At 36.8% G+C, this 24,199-nt stretch overlaps 1 protein-coding gene across 1 annotated transcript in view; it reads right to left on the bottom strand.

Moving 5' to 3' along the window:
- The window catches only part of LOC125240812 (diacylglycerol kinase eta), a 112,594-nt gene that overhangs the window by 85,962 nt on the left and 2,433 nt on the right, over positions 1 to 24,199 (bottom strand). The window contains exon 2 of the mRNA XM_048148936.1: positions 16,676 to 16,756. Coding sequence (XP_048004893.1) covers positions 16,676 to 16,756 — 81 coding nt within the window. The remainder of the gene's footprint in view (positions 1 to 16,675; positions 16,757 to 24,199) is intronic.

Genomic DNA, 24,199 nt, shown 5'->3' with positions numbered 1-24,199 from the left:
GATATCATTGTTACTGAAAGAGAAGCAAGTGTTTCGTTACATAGTCTGTTGTTGCACACATTCCGTAGAATCGTACAATTCTGCGATGAACAGATATCAGATTATTGCAGGCAAAAGCAAATAAATGATCTTTACTGTACTCTAGAGGCTTCCTGGGGATTTGATAGAAGTACTGGGCAGTCTTTTTATAAACAAAAGTTCATAGATGCCGAAGAAGGTGACAATGAAAACTGCTTATTTGCAACTACATACATACCATTGCAACTAAAAAACACAAGACGGCTTTGTCCTGTGGACTAACCCCTGTTCACAATACTTTCGTTTTTGACGCCCTTTAAAAATTCAATATAGAAAAGAGACGAAAGAACTGGTCATGAGGGAGAAAAAACGCGTAGAGAATGAAATTAAAACTTTAACTCCACTTTATGCTGAAACACTCTCTAATCATACATTGATCACAGATCCTTTGCTACACTTAACCATCATTGACGGTAAAGATTATAATATAATAACTGGAACTACTTCACAACTAAGCATCATCAGAGTTTAATGATCTTGAAATTATTAGTGAAAAGAGCATAAAACCTGAAGCTTTAAGACATGGATTAAGCCCTTTACATGCCTGGATCAGGATTTTAGAATTTTTGCTTCATTTGGGCTATAAAAATGATCCAGCGGTTATGAAATGGCGAGTAAACAAAAATACCCCGGAAGCTAAAATAGTCGAAGAACGAAAAAATACCATTCAGGCGGTAATTAGAGATAAAATGTCACTTTTAGTAGTTGATGTTGTTCGTCCCAATGCAGGGACAACAAATGGGAATACTGCAAGAACAGCATTATCGGACGAACATCGAAAAACATTTGCAGAAATCTTAGGTGTAGAGATGTGGCTACTAGAAGATTTACATACAATATTGGTAGCTCTATCGAGTGGGTTACATATTGATGCTGAAAAATTTGACAAATTTTGTAAATCTGTTACAGAAAAATATCTAAAGAAATATAAGTGATTCTACATGTCTGTTTCCTTGCACAAGATATTGATACATGGTCGAAGCATTATAGAAGCCAGTACGCTGCCGACAGTTATGTTGTCTGAGCAAGTCGGCGAGTCAAGGAATAAATATTGGCGTTATGATCGGGAGCACCACACCAGAAAACTAAATCGTCAAACAACTATTTTAGACTTGTTCCACAGAGCCTTAGAATCGTCCGACCCTTACCTGTCTTCCACAAGTTCACAAAACAATAAAAAACAGAAACGTTTGCCTATACCTAATAAAGTACTTCGCCTCCTGAAAGTAACATCAGATAATGTTCATTACAATGCACTGAGCACTAATACCGATGACATTTATTTAACAAGAAAAGACGAAATCATAACTTAGATTCTCATAACCTAACTATAAAATTAAAAAAAAAAACCCGACATAGTGAACCGATTTTCATGAAACATGGCTAAGAACACTCCCGTCCCGACTAATTCAGCTTTCAAACAAAAAAAACTAAATCTTAATTGGTTCGTCCGTTCGGGAGCTCCGATGCTACAGACAGACACGGCAAACTTATAACACCCCGTCGTTTTTGCGTCGAGGGTTAAAAAACAATGAATTAAATACTCAAATGCAGTAACCTTACTTATTTTTTTGTGACAACCCTATTTCCATAGAAGTCAGAAAAAAACTTAGAAACGTGATTTCTCCGAGTTCCTGCAAGTTATATTAATAGAATTCTAACAGTTGCAAGGTACATATAATTAGTTAATTTTACGAATAAAATAAAATGCGACCTTTTTGTATTTCATTATTTATTTGCACTTTCTTGAAATTTTAAGTTTTATTTATATACCGTTTTTTTGTGGCCCCAAAGTGCTGAAACGTTCATAACTTATGTATTTTAAACTAACGATTATTATGTATTTCATTTGAAGCAGTATAGACCCAGAGCCCAGGCCCGCCAGACCTTCCTCAAATTCTCAAGGATGAAACTTTGGGACAATGTAGAGTTCATATCGGCGGTTAATGTGTGCATATTTTCTAGTTCGGCCCATCGGCCAATTTTTTGCTATCAAGTGATGAAGGTGAAAAAAAAAAGTGCTTACTTTCCTTAAATTCTCAAGGCTGATTTTTATATATGTGTTAGAGCACGATGTTAGAAATTGGTTATCATCAATGCCAGACCGTTTCCGCCGGCCATAACTTTTACCAGACGCGACAAAGTTGGCAAAAAACGACTCTAACTTACCTCATTTTCTCAAGCCTGATTTTGATATATGATACGCAGGGACCTATAACTAGACCGTTTGTAAGCAGCCAGACCAATCGGATGGACCCAACCATCCGCCAGACCGACTTAAAGTTTCGATATGAGCATTAGTAGAATTGAAATATTCCGGGTCTATAAAAGCTAAAAACTTGAATTTTCTACATTAAGCTACGTGTATATTGTATACTTGACGTAATAAGCGACTTTCAAAAATTTTACTTCTAAGGAAATAAAAAAATGAAAGTTTATATGTGGTGCAAGATTAATTTTAAGCTATGAATTTTATTTACACTGCGTAAGTACATGTGTATTTTATTATAAATATAACTTTTACCAGACGCGACAAAGTTGGCAAAAAACGACTCTAACTTACCTCATTTTCTCAAGCCTGATTTTGATATATGATACGCAGGGACCTGTAACTAGACCGTTTGTAAGCAGCCAGACCAATCGGATGGACCCAACCATCCGCCAGACCGACTTAAAGTTTCGATATGAGCATTAGTAGAATTGAAATATTCCGGGTCTATAAAAGCTAAAAACTTGAATTTTCTACATTAAGCTACGTGTATATTGTATACTTGACGTAATAAGCGACTTTCAAAAATTTTACTTCTAAGGAAATAAAAAAATGAAAGTTTATATGTTAGACCGGTCAAATCTTACACGAAAATCTGCTAAAAAAACAAAGTGTGATGTAAAGCTGCATTTTTGGTATATTATTTAGGGTCCATGAAGGAATGTGAAACTATGTTTTGCAAGCAAAAAAAGTGTGTGCTTTTTTTTTAATTTGCAAAAAACTACAAAAAAATCGGACTTTTTTTAGTTTTTGTAGTGTCATTTAAAAACTAGACATTTTAGGTAATAAGTTGCTTCGCAAAGGTTAAAGAACATTAAATTTGAAATCATTTGAGCCTACTCGCAATGCCGTATCTCAAACAGTTTTTGAGATATGACACTTTAAAAAAGGGTATTTTTCCCCCTCTTTATGAAAATTTTCGTTTTGCCAATATTTTGAGACAGATTTCAGCAAAACATATCACGGTATTATATATTTTGCAAAATAAAGTTGTAGAAAATTTAATTAGCTTTTATTTAAGACCAAAAGAGGGCCAGTTAGTCAAATAATCAAATTTATAACCTAAAAAAATAAGATTATAATAGCATAAATCTAGTATAACTAGATCAGAAATGAGTGGTGGAGGGTGATGGCCAAATGGGATAGTTTACGTGATATATATTTCAAGAGACGTAACAAAGAAGGCGTTATTATTATTTGGGGACTGTTCAAGTATTACGTAAGCACTATAACAATAATAGGCATTATACGTAAGCACTATAATTATAGGGGCCGAGGAGGTGATTGCTCTGCTTATAGGGTTTTGGTGATGATTTAGAGCTTTCCTTACTTTCTTGCTGACAAGGGAAATGGGGGGATGGTATATATTTTTAATAAATTAGATTAGAAACCTAATAAAACAAGATTATAGCATAAATCTAGTATAACTGGATCAGAAGTGAGTGGTGGAGGGTGATGGCCAAACATCATGCCAAAAGATGGATAAAGATAAGAATGGGGGAGGGTTAACACTTGTTATAAATTTTGTCTTTTATCTATTTTACTGTACAGTTTCTTACTTAATAGTTGAACGGCCCCTTGTCTTTGACATACTTCCACTTGTTACTTCCCTCTGTACATTTTGTATGCGGCAAGGTGTGTAGAACAATGTATTTAATATTATGTTTCGTATGTTGTCTAGACAGTCAGGTATCTTAAAAAAGTGTGTGTGTGTTTTTTTTAATATCTGTGTATTGCCTATGGTATTAAATTTTAGATGGCTGGATGGATGGATTGTATAGTGTGTGAGTGCTCTTAAAAATTACCACAAACACAAGCGTCACAAAATATCAGTCACACTCGGCCACTGAAACAGTGGAACTAAATAAAATGAGTGGCGATTTACTATTATTGCTGGATTCTGAATTTTGATGTGAGAAAGACCTGGCACATCAGTATCGCCGCCTGACGAAAAAACGATTCAGAAAACCTTCATTGGTGTGAAGTGGTGAACACCAACACCAATGTGGCTCGACTATTGCAGTGGCCGAGTACGAGTGATATTTTGCAACACTAGAATTTGTGTTTGAAATGGTCATTTTTTAATAGCACTCAAACACTATTCATCTAAAAATCAACACTAGAAATAAGTACAGATTTGGGCGTGTCAAGGTGTCAATATCACTGCGGTGAAAAAGGCCACTGACTGTCCAGACAACATACGTCAAACATGTTGAATACATTAAGAGTTATGATAGGGCCGACCAAGCGCACTGCCTGCAGAATTAAAGAACACATTGCTGCAGTCAAAAATAATGACACTTTTCTTCTTCCTCTGTTCCTCATGGCTTAGGATTGCGACGGTCAAGTTGCTTAGTCCTATGGTAATGTCGACGGAACGCCACAACATACCGAGATTGAAGATGACTTCAAACTATCAAATGTATGGAATCCAGTGATTTGTTTGAGTAAGTGAAGTCAGAATTGAACAAACGTAGTGACATTGTAAGTGTAGTGTGTTTGGACAGACCATCGTGTGTGAATGCGACCGGATTTACACCCGCACCCGCCTTCTTCATTTTTAGAAATATCGGGAGCACGACAAAAACAAAAAAGGTAATCACGGTCTATATCCCAGTCAATATAAGTCTGACGTAGAATACATAGTAGTATTTCCCATGGTATAGAAGGAAGTAAAAAATGGGACTACGTCAAGGATAAGGGGCCATTCAAGAGTTACTTATGCTAATTTATTACAAATATATACCCTCCCCCCCATTTCCCTTGTCAGCAAAAAAGTAATGAAAGCTCTAAATCATCACCAAAACCCTATAAGCAGAGCAATCACCTCCTCGGCCCCTATAATTATAGTGCTTACGTATAATGCCTATTATTGTTATAGTGCTTACGTAATACTTGAACAGTCCCCAAATAATAATAACGCCTTCTTTGTTACGTCTCTTGAAATATATATCACGTAAACTATCCCGTTTGGCCATCACCCTCCACCATTTCTGATCCAGTTATACTAAATTTATACCATTATAATCTTATTTTTTTAGGTTATAAATTTGATTATTTGACTAACCGGCTCTCTTTTGGTCTTAAATGAAAGCTAATTAAATTTTCTACAACTTTATTTCGCAAAGTATATAATACCGTGATATGGTTTGCTGAAATCTGTCTCAAAATATTGGCAAAACGAAAATTTTCATAAAGAGGGGAAAAATTACCCTTTTTTGAAGTGTCATATCTCAAAAACCGTTTGAGATACGCCATTGCGAGTAGACTCAAATGATTTCAAATTTAATGTACTTTTAACTTTGAAAAGCAACTTATTGCCTAAAATCTGGAGTTTTTAAATGACACTGCAAAATCTAAAAAAAGTCCGATTTTTTTGCAGTTTTTTGCAAATTAAAAAAAAAGCACACCCTTTTTTTGCTTGCAAAACATAGTTTCACAGTCCTCCAAGGACCCTAAATAATATACCAAAAATGCAGCTTTACATCACACTTTGTTTTTTTATTTCTCTTTTTGACCGATCTATGCGTAAGTACATGTGTATTTTATTATAAATATAACTTTTACCAGACGCGACAAAGTTGGCAAAAAACGACTCTAACTTACCTCATTTTCTCAAGCCTGATTTTGATATATGATACGCAGGGACCTGTAACTAGACCGTTTGTAAGCAGCCAGACCAATCGGATGGACCCAACCATCCGCCAGACCGACTTAAAGTTTCGATATGAGCATTAGTAGAATTGAAATATTCCGGGTCTATAAAAGCTAAAAACTTGAATTTTCTACATTAAGCTACGTGTATATTGTATACTTGACGTAATAAGCGACTTTCAAAAATTTTACTTCTAAGGAAATAAAAAAATGAAAGTTTATATGTGGTGCAAGATTAATTTTAAGCTATGAATTTTATTTACACTGCGTAAGTATATGTGTATTTTATTATAAATTTAAAGAAGAAAAGTAAATTAAACTTTTTTTCGGTCGTCGAACAAGGTGGTTTAAAATTAGTTTTAAGATCGATCCTTTTTAATTTGTGGGCGAGGGACCTCACACTATGTATAAAGGCACTATGTGTATGTTGCATATAATGTCAAATCCCTCGCATACTACAAAAGTTATTTAAGCATTTATATAAGTTCAGTTAAAATGAAGTGGAAAGTATAAGTGTATATGTTGTGTACACACGTAAAGTATTCTAAACTTTTTATAACGGCATACATGTATTTGAAGAATGCCAAAAATGTATTCGTGTCTGAAAATTCAGCATCTCCGACATGGGTTATAACGGGGTTCATGATGTTCGTATTGAGTACAAAATGTTTAAACTTCCTAAACTTGTAATTCTAAAGTTCGTCACTTAGGTATGTTACCATGTTTTGTAGGAGAAAGGAAATTCGTTTAGTTATATACCGTTGTAACATTGATTGTTTACTTCTTTGAATTGAATATTTAATTTATAATGCACTGTACCAATTTGTTTTTTCCTTGTTTACGTTATTTATAATATAAAATGAAAATGAAAATATGAATATACAAGTTTACAAGTATTATTATTATTCATAGCTTAAAATTAATCTTGCACCACATATAAACTTTCATTTTTTTATTTCCTTAGAAGTAAAATTTTTGAAAGTCGCTTATTACGTCAAGTATACAATATACACGTAGCTTAATGTAGAAAATTCAAGTTTTTAGCTTTTATAGACCCGGAATATTTCAATTCTACTAATGCTCATATCGAAACTTTAAGTCGGTCTGGCGGATGGTTGGGTCCATTCGATTGGTCTGGCTGCTTACAAACGGTCTAGTTACAGGTCCCTGCGTATCATATATCAAAATCAGGCTTGAGAAAATGAGGTAAGTTAGAGTCGTTTTTTGCCAACTTTGTCGCGTCTGGTAAAAGTTATATTTATAATAAAATACACATGTACTTACGCAGTGTAAATAAAATTCATAGCTTAAAATTAATCTTGCACCACATATAAACTTTCATTTTTTTATTTCCTTGGAAGTGAAATTTTTGAAAGTCGCTTATTACGTCAAGTATACAATATACACGTAGCTTAATGTAGAAAATTCAAGTTTTTAGCTTTTATAGACCCGGAATATTTCAATTCTACTAATGCTCATATCGAAACTTTAAGTCGGTCTGGCGGATGGTTGGGTCCATTCGATTGGTCTGGCTGCTTACAAACGGTCTAGTTACAGGTCCCTGCGTATCATATATCAAAATCAGGCTTGAGAAAATGAGGTAAGTTAGAGTCGTTTTTTGCCAACTTTGTCGCGTCTGGTAAAAGTTATATTTATAATAAAATACACATGTACTTACGCAGTGTAAATAAAATTCATAGCTTAAAATTAATCTTGCACCACATATAAACTTTCATTTTTTTATTTCCTTAGAAGTAAAATTTTTGAAAGTCGCTTATTACGTCAAGTATACAATATACACGTAGCTTAATGTAGAAAATTCAAGTTTTTAGCTTTTATAGACCCGGAATATTTCAATTCTACTAATGCTCATATCGAAACTTTAAGTCGGTCTGGCGGATGGTTGGGTCCATCCGATTGGTCTGGCTGCTTACAAACGGTCTAGTTATAGGTCCCTGCGTATCATATATCAAAATCAGGCTTGAGAAAATGAGGTAAGTTAGAGTCGTTTTTTGCCAACTTTGTCGCGTCTGGTAAAAGTTATGGCCGGCGGAAACGGTCTGGCATTGATGATAACCAATTTCTAACAACGTGCTCTAACACATATATAAAAATCAGCCTTGAGAATTTAAGGAAAGTAAGCACTTTTTTTTTTCACCTTCATCACTTGATAGCAAAAAATTGGCCGATGGGCCGAACTGGAAAATATGCACACATTAAACGCCGATGTGAACTCTACATTGTCCCAAAGTTTCATCCTTGAGAATTTGAGGAAGGTCTGGCGGGCCTGGGCTCTTGATCTAGTAGTATTTAATATTTTAGGAGATTTTGATCGAATCATTGCATGAAGGTCATTGACTTCTCACGAAAAAAAATAGTTACGAAATTAAGTCAAATATTGCAACGGGAGTTTCGTGTCAGGATTTATTACAATAAAACACGTCATAATAGAAAATAAACTAGTGATGTCCGCAACTAAGGCAATTTCACACACTGTGATTCGGTCTGGTACCTGGCCCTATGATAATCACAATGTCCGTCTACGCTGGGTGCGTATCGATCGATATAACCTTTTTTGATATATTTTTAGTCGTTATAACGATCATTTGATATAATTATTGAATCATATAACAACAAATAATATACTAACAAATTGTATAATTCTTATTTAATATAATGATCATTTCTTCGAATAACATTTACTATAAAATACTTTGAGTATAATGCTTATTTCCGATAATAAATTAATTGTATAACACAAATTCTTTCTAAAGCACAGTTAGAATAAAAAAAATTGTACAATAAATTAGATCCATCATTTACCAGAAAAGTAGATTGTGTTAGAACTGTGATCCCTACACACAACGCGCTGCTACCAGAAAAATAGGTTAGGTTAGGTTAGAACTGTGACCCTTAAACATATGTATGTACTGCTATCAGAAAAGTAGGTTAGGTTAGGTTAGAACTGTGATCCCCTCAAAAAAGAATAAAATTACTCCATGAAATGTTTTATACTGTTTGCTAGTTATATTATACTAGTCGTATATCAATAGATAGTTATACCATGTAACGGTTATTATAAATTACTGTTATAGGAAATAATGATTATACAAAATAAAAGTAGATATTTTGTTGTTATACCAAATGTTAATTATGTCAAATGAGTGATTATATCCATTAAATATATACCAAATGTTGTTATATCAAATGTTATTATACCAATAATAGTTATACCAATCATTACACACCCGTCTACGCTTCCACTTCCAGAGAAAAAAAAGCTGGCCAAGTGCGAGTCCGTACAAACTTTCAACAGTTGAATCATCAAATGTTATTCATATATCTCTAGACTTGACTAAATCCGTCAAGGCTTAATTTCCCACATAACAAGTAATATTCAATAAGTAATAGAACAAGTAAGTAATTTCAGTTTATAAGTAATATTCAATATACAATTATATCATTAAACAAACGTCCAAAGAAAATAATAGTTTACGTTACAGCATTGTCGCCAGGACGCTCCTAATCCTGACCCGATCCCATTATATCAGGAAAAACGCGATGTAGGAAATGAGCGTTCAACGTACATCGACATCTATCGACAAATTAAGTAAACTAATGTGCGCGAGCTTAAAGTATGGAAGATGATTTTTATGGGATATTTATTTATTGCCTGAACCGATTTTTAACCATTTTTTCTCTATTTCAAATCAGGTATTTTTATTGTTATTCTGTAAAAATTACAGGTACAATAAACACGGTGGGGAAATTGACAATGTATATCTGAAAGATGTTAATAAATAAAATAAAAAAGTTTACAAGATACATGTACGATTTTATTTTTCCTGTAATATTTATTATAATAGCCATATTTGATAAAATTTTCATACATTTTCATCGGTAAACTTCGGAGATATGGGGGGGGGGACATTTTTTACATTTTCTTTCCTTTCTAACTATACCCCACTTGACCTAGTAACTTGACATTTACAGTTTGCCCCCCCTTCATTTAATGCCCCCCTTTAATAAATTAAAAAAAAACTTATAATTTGTAGCGGCTCAAGATGTTCATAAATATTCCAAATTTCAAAGCGATACCATAAGCAATTCTCGAGATGTTTAGTAATATGACAGACGGACAGACAGACAGACAGATGGACAGAGCGGCACCAAAAGGGTTCCTTTTGTATCTTTTAGGTACGGAACCCTAAAAAGAGAGCTCTGCTGTAATGTGCAAGTTGCGGAAAGTTTCCAAAAAATCTTAAATTTCTTGAAAGTCACGATACTTTCACGAAAAATAACTTAAAGGGAATTTAAATTTATGAAATGGAGAGTTTCCATCCATACAATTGGACATACAAAGTATGGAAAGTTTCCGTTGGCACATCAGTAGCTGGCTAGCTGGAGCGTCCAACCCAGGGACCGGCCCGCTATCCCTTATACGGGGTTTTGTATGGGTATTTCGTTAGGCTTAACTTACCCTACCCTTTTGACGCGATACCCTTTCATTTTGCTTTTAAAGCCCTAACGAAAGCGCTTACCTAAAATAGCCCAATACCCTTTCAAAACCCTTATCATCGGCTCAGCCTAACGCCATAAGGGTAAGCCTTATATTGGGTTTTATTTGCTTTCCCTTATAGCATATCGTGCGAGTTTAAATCCTGTACCTCGCTCATAAAGCACACATTACTCCGAATGAAATAACATACGATCGTTACCTACGGCGGCACTGTGTGTGATATTTGCGCGTTTCTGTTTGATGGAAACGGCTGTAGATAAAATAAGGTTCAATTTTCAATACCAAATACTTGTAGTTATGATAGGCTCCTGCTTTGCTCAGGTGTAACATAGGCAAACGCTGCTTTTTAGGGTTCCGTAGTCAACTAGGAACCCTTATAGTTTCGCCATGTCTGTCTGTCCGTCCGTCCGTCCGTCCGCGGATAATTTCAGTAACCGTTAGCACTAGAAAGCTGAAATTTGGTCCCAATATGTATATCAATCACGCCAACAGAGTGCAAAAATAAAACATGGAAAAAAATGTTTTATTAGGGTACCCCCCTACATATAAAGTGGGGGCTGATAATATTTTTCATTCCAACCCCAACGTGTGATATATTGTTGGATAGGTATTTAAGAATGAATAAAGGGTTTACTAAGATTGCTTTTTGATAATATTAATATTTACAGAAATAATCGCTCCTAAAGGAAAAAAAAGTGCGTCCCCCCCCCCCAACTTTTGAACCACAAGTTTAAAAAATATGAAAAAAATCACAAAAGTAGAACTTTGTAAAGACTTTCTAGGAAAATTGTTTTGAACTTGATAGGTTCAGTAGTTTTTGAGAAAAATATGGAAAACTTCGGAACCCTACACTGAGCGTGGCCCGACACGCTCTTGGCCGGTTTTTTTTAACGGACTTGTCTTGATGAGTACCCGAAGTCTAGCTGATGCTGAACCCTGGCTGCACCTAGGGGAACTCGGGTTTAGTGTAATACAGGCAAACGCTGTTTTCGTCATCGGACTTGTCTTGATGAGTACTCGAGTGAGCAGTACCCGAAGTCCAGCTGATGCTGAACCCTGGCTGTACCTAGGGGAACTCGGGTTTAGTGTAACACAGGCAAACGCTGGTTTCGTCATCGGACTTGTCTTGATGAGTACTCGAGTGAGCAGTACCCGAAGTCCAGCTGATGCTGAACCCTGGCTGCACCTAGGGGAACTCGGGTTTAGTGTAACATAGGCAAACGCTGTTTTCGTCATCGGACTTGTCTTGATGAGTACTCGAGTGAGCAGTACCCGAAGTCCAGCTGATGCTGAACCCTGGCTGCATCTAGGGGAACTCGGGTTTAGTGTAACACAGGCAAACGCTGTTTTCGTCATCGGACTTGTCTTGATGAGTACTCGAGTGAGCAGTACCCGAAGTCCAGCTGATGCTGAACCCTGGCTGCATCTAGGGGAACTCGGGTTTAGTGTAACACAGGCAAACGCTGTTTTCGTCATCGGACTTGTCTTGATGAGTACTCGAGTGAGCAGTATCCAAAGTCCAGCTGATGCTGAACCCTGGCTGCACCTAGGGGAACTCGGGTTTAGTGTAACACAGGCAAACGCTGTTTTCGTCATCGGACTTGTCTTGATGAGTACTCGAGTGAGCAGTACCCAAAGTCCAGCTGATGCTGAACCCTGGCTGCATCTAGGGGAACTCGGGTTTAGTGTAACACAGGCAAACGCTGTTTTCGTCATCGGACTTGTCATGATGAGTACTCGAGTGAGCAGTATCCAAAGTCCAGCTGATGCTGAACCCTGGCTGCACCTAGGGGAACTCGGGTTTAGTGTAACCCAGGCAAACGCTGTTTTCGTCATCGGACTTGTCTTGATGAGTACTCGAGCAAGCAGTACCCAAAGTCCAGCTGTTGCTGAACTCTGGCTGCACCTAGGGGAACTCGGGTTTAGTGTAACACAGGCAAACGCTGTTTTCGTCATCGGACTTGTCTTGATGAGTACTCGAGTGAGCAGTACCCGAAGTGTAGCTGATGCTGAACTCTGTTTGCACCTAGGGGAACTCGGGTTTGGTGTAACATAGGCAAACGCTGTTTTCGTCATCGGACTTGTCAGATGAGGACTTGGGTGCGCAATAGCCAAGACAGAGCTGTAGCTTTCGGTGCATTATAATATAGAAATATTTCATGCAATGTCAAGTTAGGCATAAAACATAATATTAACTGAACAAAAATCCTACCAGAAGTGAATATTAACATCAAGTAGTTAGAACGAAATTATTAATTTGCCATACATAAAACACTTTATTTATGTCTAAAAAAATACGTATGTATATCCATTTGAATATCAAAATTAAGTACAGTCGATTTCACTAATAGTAACACAGGGAATAAAGAGAATACTGGAGTTCCAAGCGTCCATAGACTGCGGTAACTATTTACTATTAGACGGGCTGTATGCTTGATTGCCACCAGAAAAGTATTTCTGTTTCAAACGATCTTCATAGAATTCACAATAATCAACAGAAATAGTTTGACAGATTCTATGGTACTACTCAACTCAACCAAGTACCAGTCATAAAGACGAGTCTAAGATATTTCACACGAAACATACTATGAACAGAAAACAGCGTTTATTTATATTGCACCGAACCTGAGTTCCCCTAGGTACCACCAGGTCTCAGCTACAGCACTGGCTTGGCTACTGCGCACCCAAGTCCTCATAAAGGCAGGGCCTATAACGAAAACCGGGTTTGTCTATGTTGTACCAAACCTAAGTTCCCCTAGGTACAGCCAGAGTTCAATATCAGCTTTACCAGTACTCATGAAGACTTAAGTCCGATGACAAAAACAGCGTTTACCTATGTTGCACGAAACTCGAGTTCCCCTAGGAATAGCCAGGGTGCTGACATCAGCTCTACCTTGGTTACTGCTCACTCAAGTACTCATCAAGAAAAATCCGATGACGAAAACAGCGTTTGCCTATGTTGCACGAAACCCGAGTTCCCCTAGGAATAGTCAGGGTTCAGCATCAGCTCTACCTTGGTTACTGCTCACTCAAGTACTCATCAAGACAAGTCCGATGACGAAAACAGCGCTTGCCTATGTTACTCCAAACCCGCGTTCCCCTAGGAATAGCCAGGGTTCAGCATCAGCTCTACCTTGGTTACTGCTCACACAAGTACTCACCAAGACAAGTCCCGTGAAGAAAACAGCGCTTGCCTATGTTACTCCAAACCCGCGTTCCCCTGGGAAAAGCCAGGGTTCAGCATCAGCTCTACCTTGGTTACTGCTCACTCAAGTATTCATCAAGACAAGTCCGATGACGAAAACAGCGTTTGCGTATGTTGCACGAAACCCGAGTTCCCCTAGGAATAGCCAGGGTTCAGCATCAGCTCTACCTTGGTTACTGCTCACACAAGTACTCACCAAGACAAGTCCGGTGAAGAAAACAGCGCTTGCCTATGTTACTCCAAACCCGCGTTGCCCTGGGAAAAGCCAGGGTTCAGCATCAGCTCTACCTTGGTTACTGCTCACTCAAGTACTCATCAATACAAGTCCGATGAAGAAAACAGCGTTTGCCTATGTTGCACGAAACCCGAGTTCCCTTAGGAAAAGCCAGGGTTCAGCATCAGCTCTACCTTGGTTACTGCTCACTCAAGTACTCATCAAGACAAGTCCGATGACGAAAACAGCGTTTGCCCATGTTGCACGAAACCCGAGTTCCCCTAGGAATAGCCAGGGTTCAGCATCAGCTCTACCTTGGTTACTGCTCACTCAAGTAATCATCAAAACCATTCCGATGACGAAAACAGCGCTTGCCTATGTTAAACCAAACCCGCGTTCCCCTGGGAAAAGCCAGGGTTCAGCATCAGCTCTATCTTAGGAACTGCTCACCCAATTAACTCATCAAGGCGAGTTGGATGACGAAAACGGCTTGTTTTTATGTTGGCAATTAACGTTTTCAATGTGTAATGTTAATGGTTAATTGTATTGATTTTCGGCCAACACTGTATATTTACATGCATACATACATATTTACATAATTATATTCATACATACATACCTACATACATTCATACATACCTACATACATTCATACGTACGAACATACATACTGATCTATGGGCGACGATGATCATTTTTTATGATCAGTTCATTAAAAATAATTTCTAGCCGTGTTCTACTTTTATCCAACGAAAACATGTTTCGTTGCAAAATTAAAAATGGGGCGCATAGTGCGGAGTGGCAACAGCGCATTTTCCTTCCTGTTCTTACAATAGCTTAGATTCATAATCCTGTCTCTTTTACGCAAGGCTCGACTACGCTTTAACAAAAGGGAAAGCCTTATAAATAGCGCTTAAAATAAGGGTAACCCTTATTAAAGGATTGCAAGCCGTATCGGATAGCGCTAAGCCAATGCACAGGGCTAGCTTTATTGTTTTGCTGAGTTTTTTGTAAGGGCTAGTCAAATGAATGGGCTTGCAGTTCGAAAGGGAGAGTCTCTCGATTGGGTCGTCCTTACGTTAGGGATTCCCAATGAAAGGCTTGTAGCGCGGAAGGGGTTGTCCGGTCCCTGGTCCAACCTTCATGTTCCTGAGCGATGACGCGTCGTGCATTTCGGTGGTCTGTGGGGAGTTTTGGGCCATTTGCAGGTCTGTGGGCTGTCAATTTCTTTTTAACCGCCTTCCAAATCTCAAAGGAAGGGGTTCTCAATTCGTCTGTATTTTTTTTTGTTTTTTTTTTTTTTTTTTTAATGTTTGTTCCTCGATATCTCCGTCGTTACTGGACCGATTTTGAATTTTTTTTTTTGATTGAAAGTATCTACATACAGATTGGTCCCATTTTTCTCAGAACCCAGTTCAGACAAATTCAGTTGGCTAAGCTTACGCTGACTAAGCTCACTTTCCAACAGGGCAACTGCTTGACCAAATGACCAGCTTCAGTCTCAGTGACCAGTGTTCAGGAAGACGTATCAATTACGAAAGATGCATAAACAATGGTAATTACGGGTTTTATGACCAATGGCAAGTGGTAAATTAGGGCAAGCGTCATAGAGAAAATTGGGTGATTTCCCCGCCCACATTTTACGCAATATTCACCCCCACCACAAACTGTCCGTGTCATTTTATAGGGCAGAAAATGATCTATCAGGTATTTAAATTTTCGTGGTAGGACTTATAGTTTGTAGACTTATCTTGAAGGTAGTGTTGTAAAAAAGTGTGCACGTTCTTGTCAATGGCAAATGAAAGTACTGGGGTAGAAAACATACATCAAAAAAACCGCCTTCAAAAATAAGCGCATCACAAAACACGGAGAAAGTAAAAAGCAATAAATAAATAACATTTGAATTCAGATTTCTTATCGAATTGCAATAATCTAAACATCCAAATTATAAACAAATCAATTATTTTTGTAGTCGGTACCAGACCTGTTCATCGCCTTGCTATTTCCTGTTTGCCCCACCCAACCATACGCAGGCTGGCCCCGACTCCAAAAATAATTGATTTGTTTATAATTTGGATGTTAAGAATTATTGCAATTCGATAAAAAATCTGAATTCAAATGTTTATTATTTATTTATTTATTTATTTATTTATTTAAACTTTATTGCACAAATTATCAATAAAAAGTACAAATGGCGGACTTAATGGCGGATTTATTGCTTTTTAGTTTCTCCGTGTTTTGTGATGCGCTTATTTTTGAAGGCGGTTTTTTTTTAAGTTTATTTATTTGTTGATTTTTAGTGATTCCTATTGATATTATAAGTTATCAGTCCGAATTTGCGTACAGTAGTGAAATAATTATCCTTTAACTCCTAACCTGAGGAGTTGACCTTCCATCATCAGCTCAGCCACATAAAATTATTACCATCAGGCGTAATACTGGTGTACCTTTGAAAAATACACTAAAACATTACATGTGCCTATAACATTTGAAGAGTTTCCTCGATATCTCCAAGATCCCATCATCAGACCTCGACTTGGTGCCAATTCGATTGAAAAAAAAACTTTTGAAAATCGGTCCACGATTCTCGGAGATATCGAGTAACATACACACGAAAAAAACATTCAGTCGAATTGAGAACCTCCTCCTTTTTTTAAAGTCGGTTAAAAATGTAAATTATTTTATATGTGGCTCGAATAAATTCTACTCTTTCTAAATAGTAAACTTAATACTCACTGTAAAACTATTATTAGCGTTGTTTATGCGGCATTCAGCGAAAGTAGCGTCTTCTAGTTCAAATTCATCCCACAATTGGCTCTGAAACAATAATAGCGACATATCATCTTCAGGATTATTTCACTGCCCGTTTGAGGTTTTATACACGGTGATCTTGAGCATTGCGAGAGATTTTAACAGCATAACTATTTCTGATCCCATATCAGATTCTTGCATAGTGCGCGTGTCTTGCATACTGACAATGGTGGTGAATATCTTGACAGCGAAGGCATAGTGCATAAATTAACTGCTCCTTATAGCCCAGAAATGAAAGGACGGACAGAACGAGGACAATTATGCAGAATGCTCGATCTAACTATGCTATATGCTACTGTGTACATATTGAATCGTACATCTTCAAGTCAAACCCCAAGTATTGCACCTTATGAACTATGGAGTATGGACTGACATGAATCCTAGTTTAGATCATGTAAGAGTGTTTGGATGTGTGGGATATGTTCATGTACCAGATCGAATAAGAACAAAGCTAGAGAGTAAAAGTCGGAAAATGATGTTAGTTGGATATGAACACACAAATTACAGAATGCATGACCCAGAAACCAAGAGAGTGACAGTATCAAGAAATGTCATATTTGATGAGAAAAACACACCAAATTTTCAGAAAAGTGAAGAAGAGTAGAAATATCACTTAATTTTGGCGATGATAATGAAAATGAAAATAATTTGCAACAAGTTGACATAGAAAGGGTGGAGCCAGAAGAGGGTGATATTCTTGATGATGAGGTATCCTCTTATGATGATGCAAATGAACTGGATGACACTTATGTACCACCTCGTGAATCTAATTTAGGAAATTTAAGCAATGATATGCCATATAATTTGAGATCCAGGAGAAACTGTATGTTAGAAGTAAACATGCCACATAATAGAAAAAGCTGGAAAATACTCCACCGACAAGAGAATGATGATGATTTACAATGACGCGATCAACAGCCCAGAGTGTAAAGAACGGCTGAAAGCTATAGCGGAAGAGCTAGAATCCCATCGGCAGAATAACACCTAGAGTTTTATTGACCGAGAAGATTATAGGACCATAACATCAAAATGGGTTTTTAACATTAAAATAAACAAAGATGGTGAAGTAGAGAGATATAAAGCTCGCCTTTGTGCTTGAGGCTTTACACAAATTCAAGGAATTGACTATGAAACGTTTTCACCAACTACCAGATATGAGTCAATTAGAATATTGTTAAGCATTGCTACTCAAATGGATTGGAATGAAACATAAGACAACTAGATGTGAAAACAGCATTCTTATATGGGGTCCTAGAAGAGGACATATATATGGAAGTGCCTGACGGTGTTACAGCATAAGCAAATTTCAGGAAAAGTTTTTGGGAGCTAAAACCTTTTTGTCGCCGTCGACTTTTTTGTAGACCTACATAAGTACGAGCATATAAGGTTAATACAATTCCACCAAGATTATTTTATCGGTATGGGCAGGGTTTTTTTTACCATCTTGATTAGCACATATCGTCATATTTTAATCAATTTAAAACAAAACCTTGAACCTCCGTCAAGAATCACTGTAAGAATCACTCTATTCATACGTAGGTGAAAACCGCATGAAAATCCTTTCAGTAGTTTTGAGTTTATCTCGAATACTGACACACAAACAGACACGGCGAGGGACTTAGCTTTATGACATGTAGAGATAATGATAATCACAGTTTCATTTTCTACGTATAGTCGTACTATAATCACAATAAACAAAATAAGAAAACATTTTTTATGAACGTTAATCGATATAATCAGGCCGCAGGCGTTACTTTGCGGAAATGCAGAAAATTACTTTGTTAATCCGCGAACAGACAACATCCTAGTTAATCAGCGCTAACCTGTTATACTTACTTACGTCATGCTATTAATGTTCAAACCCTCCATCGCAAAACTAAATACATATTGCTGGAAGAGATCCCTTATAGGGATAAGCTCGCCTTTGTATCTCTATTCCTACAAATTGTATATAAACTGTTGTACACAATAAAGTGATTACTACTACTACATATAAGGTACCACCAAAAATACAAAACTCGACTACCGACTAGCTTGTCTAGTTAGGGTATCGCCGTGGTCACGGCTGCCAATGCCACCCGCTAATAAATGATGATTAGGCGTTTTGGGGCTTACTGAACCGATTTTCAAGTTGATTTCCCGGTTCTTTGCATGGCTGTAATCCCGGGAATTCCCGGTACTTTGGGTACCGGCATTTCCCGGGAGCAAACCCTACTATTTATCTTGGTCAATGCAACTAGACCTGACATATGCTTTGGAGTAAATGTCTTAAGTAGATATATTAATAATCCTAGTTTGAAGCATGTTGCTCAAGTCAAAAGAATAATCAAATATCTTAATAAAACAAAATATGTTTGTATTAACTATGAAAAGCAGTCAGACTTAGTTGGATATTCAGACTTAGATTTTGCCGGGGACTCTACTACGGGTTATTTATTCATGTTGAATGGTGGGATTGGTGGGCTTATCTCTTGGGCTAGTCAGAAACAACCCTGTGTGGTCTTATCGACTTGCCATGCTCAATTATTAGCTGGTTGTGAAGCAGCCAAGAATCTTTTATGGCTTAAACAATTTTTTAAAGTCATAGATTTTGATATCAATTGTACAGCTTTGTGTATGGACAATCAAAGTGCCATAAAACTTATAAATATCCCGGTTTTTCATAAGAAAAGTAAACATATCTATGTAAAGTATAATTTCATTCGTGAAAAGGTTCAACAAAAGTTAATTGATTTGAAATATGTGCCTAGTACAGAACAACTTGCGGATATTTTTACCAAGGCTTTACCGGCTGTTCAATTTATGAATATTACAGATCAGATTCTCTCGGTATTGTAATTTTCTTAGTTTTGCTTTACATTTGGGAAGTTGTTCTGTTGATAATTTAAAGTTCCATTTTTTTGTTAACTATGTACTGTGAGGAAATGTACTAGGATAGTTGCACCATTAGATGACCGACACCCAGAAGATAATCGATGGGTGTAAAAATGTAAATAATTAATTCACGAGTTTCACGACTCATTTTACGCACCCGGGAATATTTTTCTTAAACGCAGACAATTGAGCCAGACAATTGAGCTATGCACACGTCCGTGAGCGGTCGTCGAGTTAACGGTTTACGCTAAAATCCCATTTTGTATGGAATTTTTAATAAGGAAAAGCCTTCAAAATGTAAGCTTTTTTAATTCGTAATTCGTAAAAAAACAAATTTTATTGTCTTCGGTTACCGCGATAGTTACTAATGAAATAAAACTATGGAAACGGAATAAATCGCGTATAATGAATTTAAAATTCATCCCGACGTTTCGAACTCTTTACAGCGTTCGTGGTCAACGGGTGACTGAGGAAAAATTACAATGTGCAAAAGCTACCCACATACAAGAAATATTAATGTAATGGAAATTTTTCTTTGGTCCCATATTAGCTTTTGATCCTGGCTGGATAGGAATGGGATCGATTGCGTCAAAAAAAAGTTTGTCAAAAATGCCCTTTTTCTCGCATCCTGTATGTTTTTTCCAAAATCTGTAAATGACATTTTTCATCAATTTTAAATCGATGGATTGTCTCCTTAGACCATTTTCAAGTAGGACTGTCGTATTGCGTTTTTGGTATTATGCGTTTTTTGGCATAAAGCGTTTTTGGTATTAAGCGTATTTGGCGTTACACACGCATAACATTTTTTTTCAGTACGCGAAATGACAAAATGTCTTTGGCGTTATGCGTCTAAAGGGTCGAATGGCATTTCTACGACGCGATACGAAATCGAAACGCCGCGAAAGGTAGTCTGGCTCTGTCGCGCCAATACGCTAGAGCGATAGAGATAAATATCTACGAGCGTTTCGTTTCGTAAGCGTTTGTGGATTCGGCTACGCACGCTGGATGCGCGCGCAAGCTAAACAAAGCAACAAAACAAACGGCTAAAATAATAAAAATGTGAATAGGTATGCAAATAATATTTACATAAAATAAAAATGTGAACACATTTTTATTTTGACTGTCTGTTTGAAAACTTACATATTATGTAAGTTTTTTTTTATAATTAATGGGTCGAGCAAAAGTAAACGTATTTATTCATTAACTTGCTTATTTTATACTTAATTTAATTTGTCAAATAATGTCTGGCGAGAAAAAACCTCCTTGAAGTATGGAAACCGAGATATTAGCAAATTGTTCTGAAATAAGTTAAATCTTTTTACTGATGCACACACATTTAATTGTCAGAATTCAGTTTAGGTTATACGTGTTTTAGGTTATACGTAGCTTACTGACTAATACTAGGTACCATTAATTAATATAAAATTTCGAGATGGAATATTTATGCGGATCCCCTTACATGGAAAATACAGACAAATTGGTATATCCATACTAATATTATAAATGGGAAAGTGTGTGTGTCTGTTTGTTTGCCCGTCTTTCACGGCAAAACGGAGCGACGAATTGACGTGATTTTTTAAATGGAGATAGTTGAGGGGATGGAGAGTGACATAGGCTACTGTTTGTCTCTTTCTAACGCGATTGAAGCCGCGGGCAAAAGATAGTTTATAATAAAAACTGAACGAGTACTAATGCCAGGTAAACTTATATATAAGCAGGAAGGTACTTTTTTGGTTCTAGTAGGTAACTTAAAATAAGTAATTATAAGCATGCACAAGTACTCACTTCGATAGAACATCTAAATACTAAATCTTAATTATTTTTCAAAGTTATTAAGTAAGCAGTTACACGTAACTAACTCGTGAAAGTAAAATTACAGCTTCAGTATCTATTATAATATAATAATATAATACTGTACTAAGTACCTAGACTTGGCTCACGAGATAACCGCCATGTGGGATGTTGATTCAACGATCATTGTTCCGATAGTCGTTTCAGCGAACGGTCTCATAGCGAAGAGTCTCGACCAACATCTTAAGAGACTCTCGCTAGGTGGCTGGATCAAGGGCCAGATGCAGAAGGCGGTGATCTTGGACACGGCGCGGATAGTCCGACGGTTCCTCTCTCTACAGCCGTAATCACCGGCAGCTTGGGCCCTGCCCCGCTGCTGGCGGCACCCTAGGTTAGGTTTTTTATAATATGTTTATATGTTTTTATATTGTTTTGTAAATGTTTTTATATTTTATTTTTATATACATATTGTATAAAACCTAGTAGCCTAGAGAATGAAAATTAATACTGTACTATGTATATTAAACCATCGCAAAGGCAATTTTGACAACATAAACGCACGTATTTATATTAATTAATTCACGTTAATATATAATTACTAACTTACATGTTATCCAATTCTTGACATGAAGTTTGGTGATAGGTATGGCACAAAAAATGGATAATGGATTAGAAACAGAACGAAGATAGTGAAATTAGTTAAAAGTAAATGTCAAATTAAGTATACTACGCCTACGGTTCGGTGCCGAAATTATAATGGACGAAAGAAATAAGATAGGTGCCCGTAATGATTGTCAGTAGATTATTAAAAATGCGTCCTAGAGAACGAGCGCAGAACCGCGTACGGCAAGTCCCACGCGTGAAGCGCGACTGGCTGAAACTGCTGTGACGGCAGGGGAGGCCTTTCGAGCGGCCAAGGCGGTGCGGGCGGCGGCGCCGAGCGGTCTAGGGAGGGCAGGTGCACGCTCTCACACTCGGGCCCCGGCCGTGAGTGCCGATCCCGCACCCGCTGCCCTATCCCTGCCTTTTTAAATATTTCATAACCACGTATTTAAACTTAATGGGTAACACAACAATGAAACTTTAACATCCAACACCTACCTATTTTTAACCCCCGACGCAAAAACGAAGGGGTGTTATAAGTTAGACGTGTCTGTCAGTCTGTCTGTCTGTCCGTCTGTCTGTCTGTCTGTCTGTCTGTCTGTTTGTCTGTCTGTGTGTGTGTCTGTCTGTGGCATCGTAGCTCCCGAACGGATGAACCGATTTAAATTTAGTTTTTTTTTGTCTGAAAGCTGAGTTAGTCGGGAGTGTTCTTAGCCATGTTTCATGAAAATCGGTCCACTATGTCACGGTCGGGGGTTTTTTCAAATTTTTAATTTTGTGGTTAGGTTATAAATAAGGTGATACTGTTGATAAAGAAAAAGCTGACTGCTAAAAAAAGCTAATGAAATTGGAAAATTTGAGCAATACCTAAATACGTAAAACGGAAATACGGCCATACATTGTTAATTCGAGTATATTAATCAGGTTTCTTCAGTCGAATATTGTTTTGAAAACTCCACACCAAAGCACAGAATACATATAAGTACAAGTACAGAAAGCCCTCTCGAAAAACCTGTTTAAAGAAATAACGACTCATGCCACGATACTATTGTTCAAATTCCGACCGCGCAACGCTAAATGCCTACAATTATATTAAAGTAGAAGTGCGCTCTCTTTCTACCGCGTAACTCGTACCTTTTCTGACGATATAGGGTTGTCTCCTTTAAAAAAATAATATAATGTTAATATTTAATTACTACCTTTTTTATATTGCTCTACTTTAGCTCGAAAAAACCTAAGATATGTCTTAGTGATATGTAGGTTTAATTCTAATAAATTCGCGTGTAACTAAGGCGTACTTACTGAGATAAGTATGTATGTATATAGGTTCTAATATGTATGTAGGTTGATTTATTGTATTTGTGTATGTTTATTTTATAATAGTAGGTATCGACTTGTATTTAATCATTAAAATCTCATACTGGCTTTATAATCTTGTGCACCAAACTAATTATCTATGATTTGCCCAATGGTTGACCGGTAGAGAATGCCTTAAGGCGTTAGGTCCGCCATTTGTACTTTTTATTGATAATTTGTGCAATAAAGTTCAAATAAATAAATAAGTACCTAATTGAAACAGGGCTGATATTACCTACTCAAAGGCCTTGTATAATTCCGCCCTTTAGTTATTTCTGTAAACAAATGAGGTACGATCACGACAAAATATCAATTCTGTGACAGCGGTCGAATCAGTACGTAGGTAGGTTTAACATGATTTTTTATTTCTTTTTAAATAAATCACGAAAACGTTATAGCAGTCGACCTCCACATAACGGTAAAATAATTAAATAATTATAAGCATGTACGTAAATACTCACTTCGATAGAACATCTAAATACTAAATCTTAATTCTTTTTCAAAGTTATTAAGTAAGTAGTTACATGTACCTAACTCGTGAAAGTAAAATTACAGCTTCAGTATCTATTATAATATAATAATACTGTACTATGTATATTAAACCACCGCAAAGGCAATTTTGACAACATAAACGCACGTATTTATATTAATTTATCCATACTAATATTATAAATGGGAAAGTGTGTGTGTCTGTTTGTTTGTCTGTCTTTCATGGCAAAACGGAGCAACGAATTGACGTGATTTTTTAAGTGGAGATAGTTGAAGGGATGGAGAGTGACATAGGCTATCCATACTAATATTATACTTAAATGGGAAAGTGTGTGT

This window comes from Leguminivora glycinivorella, chromosome Z (genome assembly GCF_023078275.1).
Source record: "Leguminivora glycinivorella isolate SPB_JAAS2020 chromosome Z, LegGlyc_1.1, whole genome shotgun sequence".
NCBI classification, from domain to species: Eukaryota; Metazoa; Arthropoda; class Insecta; order Lepidoptera; family Tortricidae; genus Leguminivora; species Leguminivora glycinivorella.
Note: the sequence above shows the minus strand (reverse complement) of the source record. Positions and strands in the feature narration are given on the sequence as shown.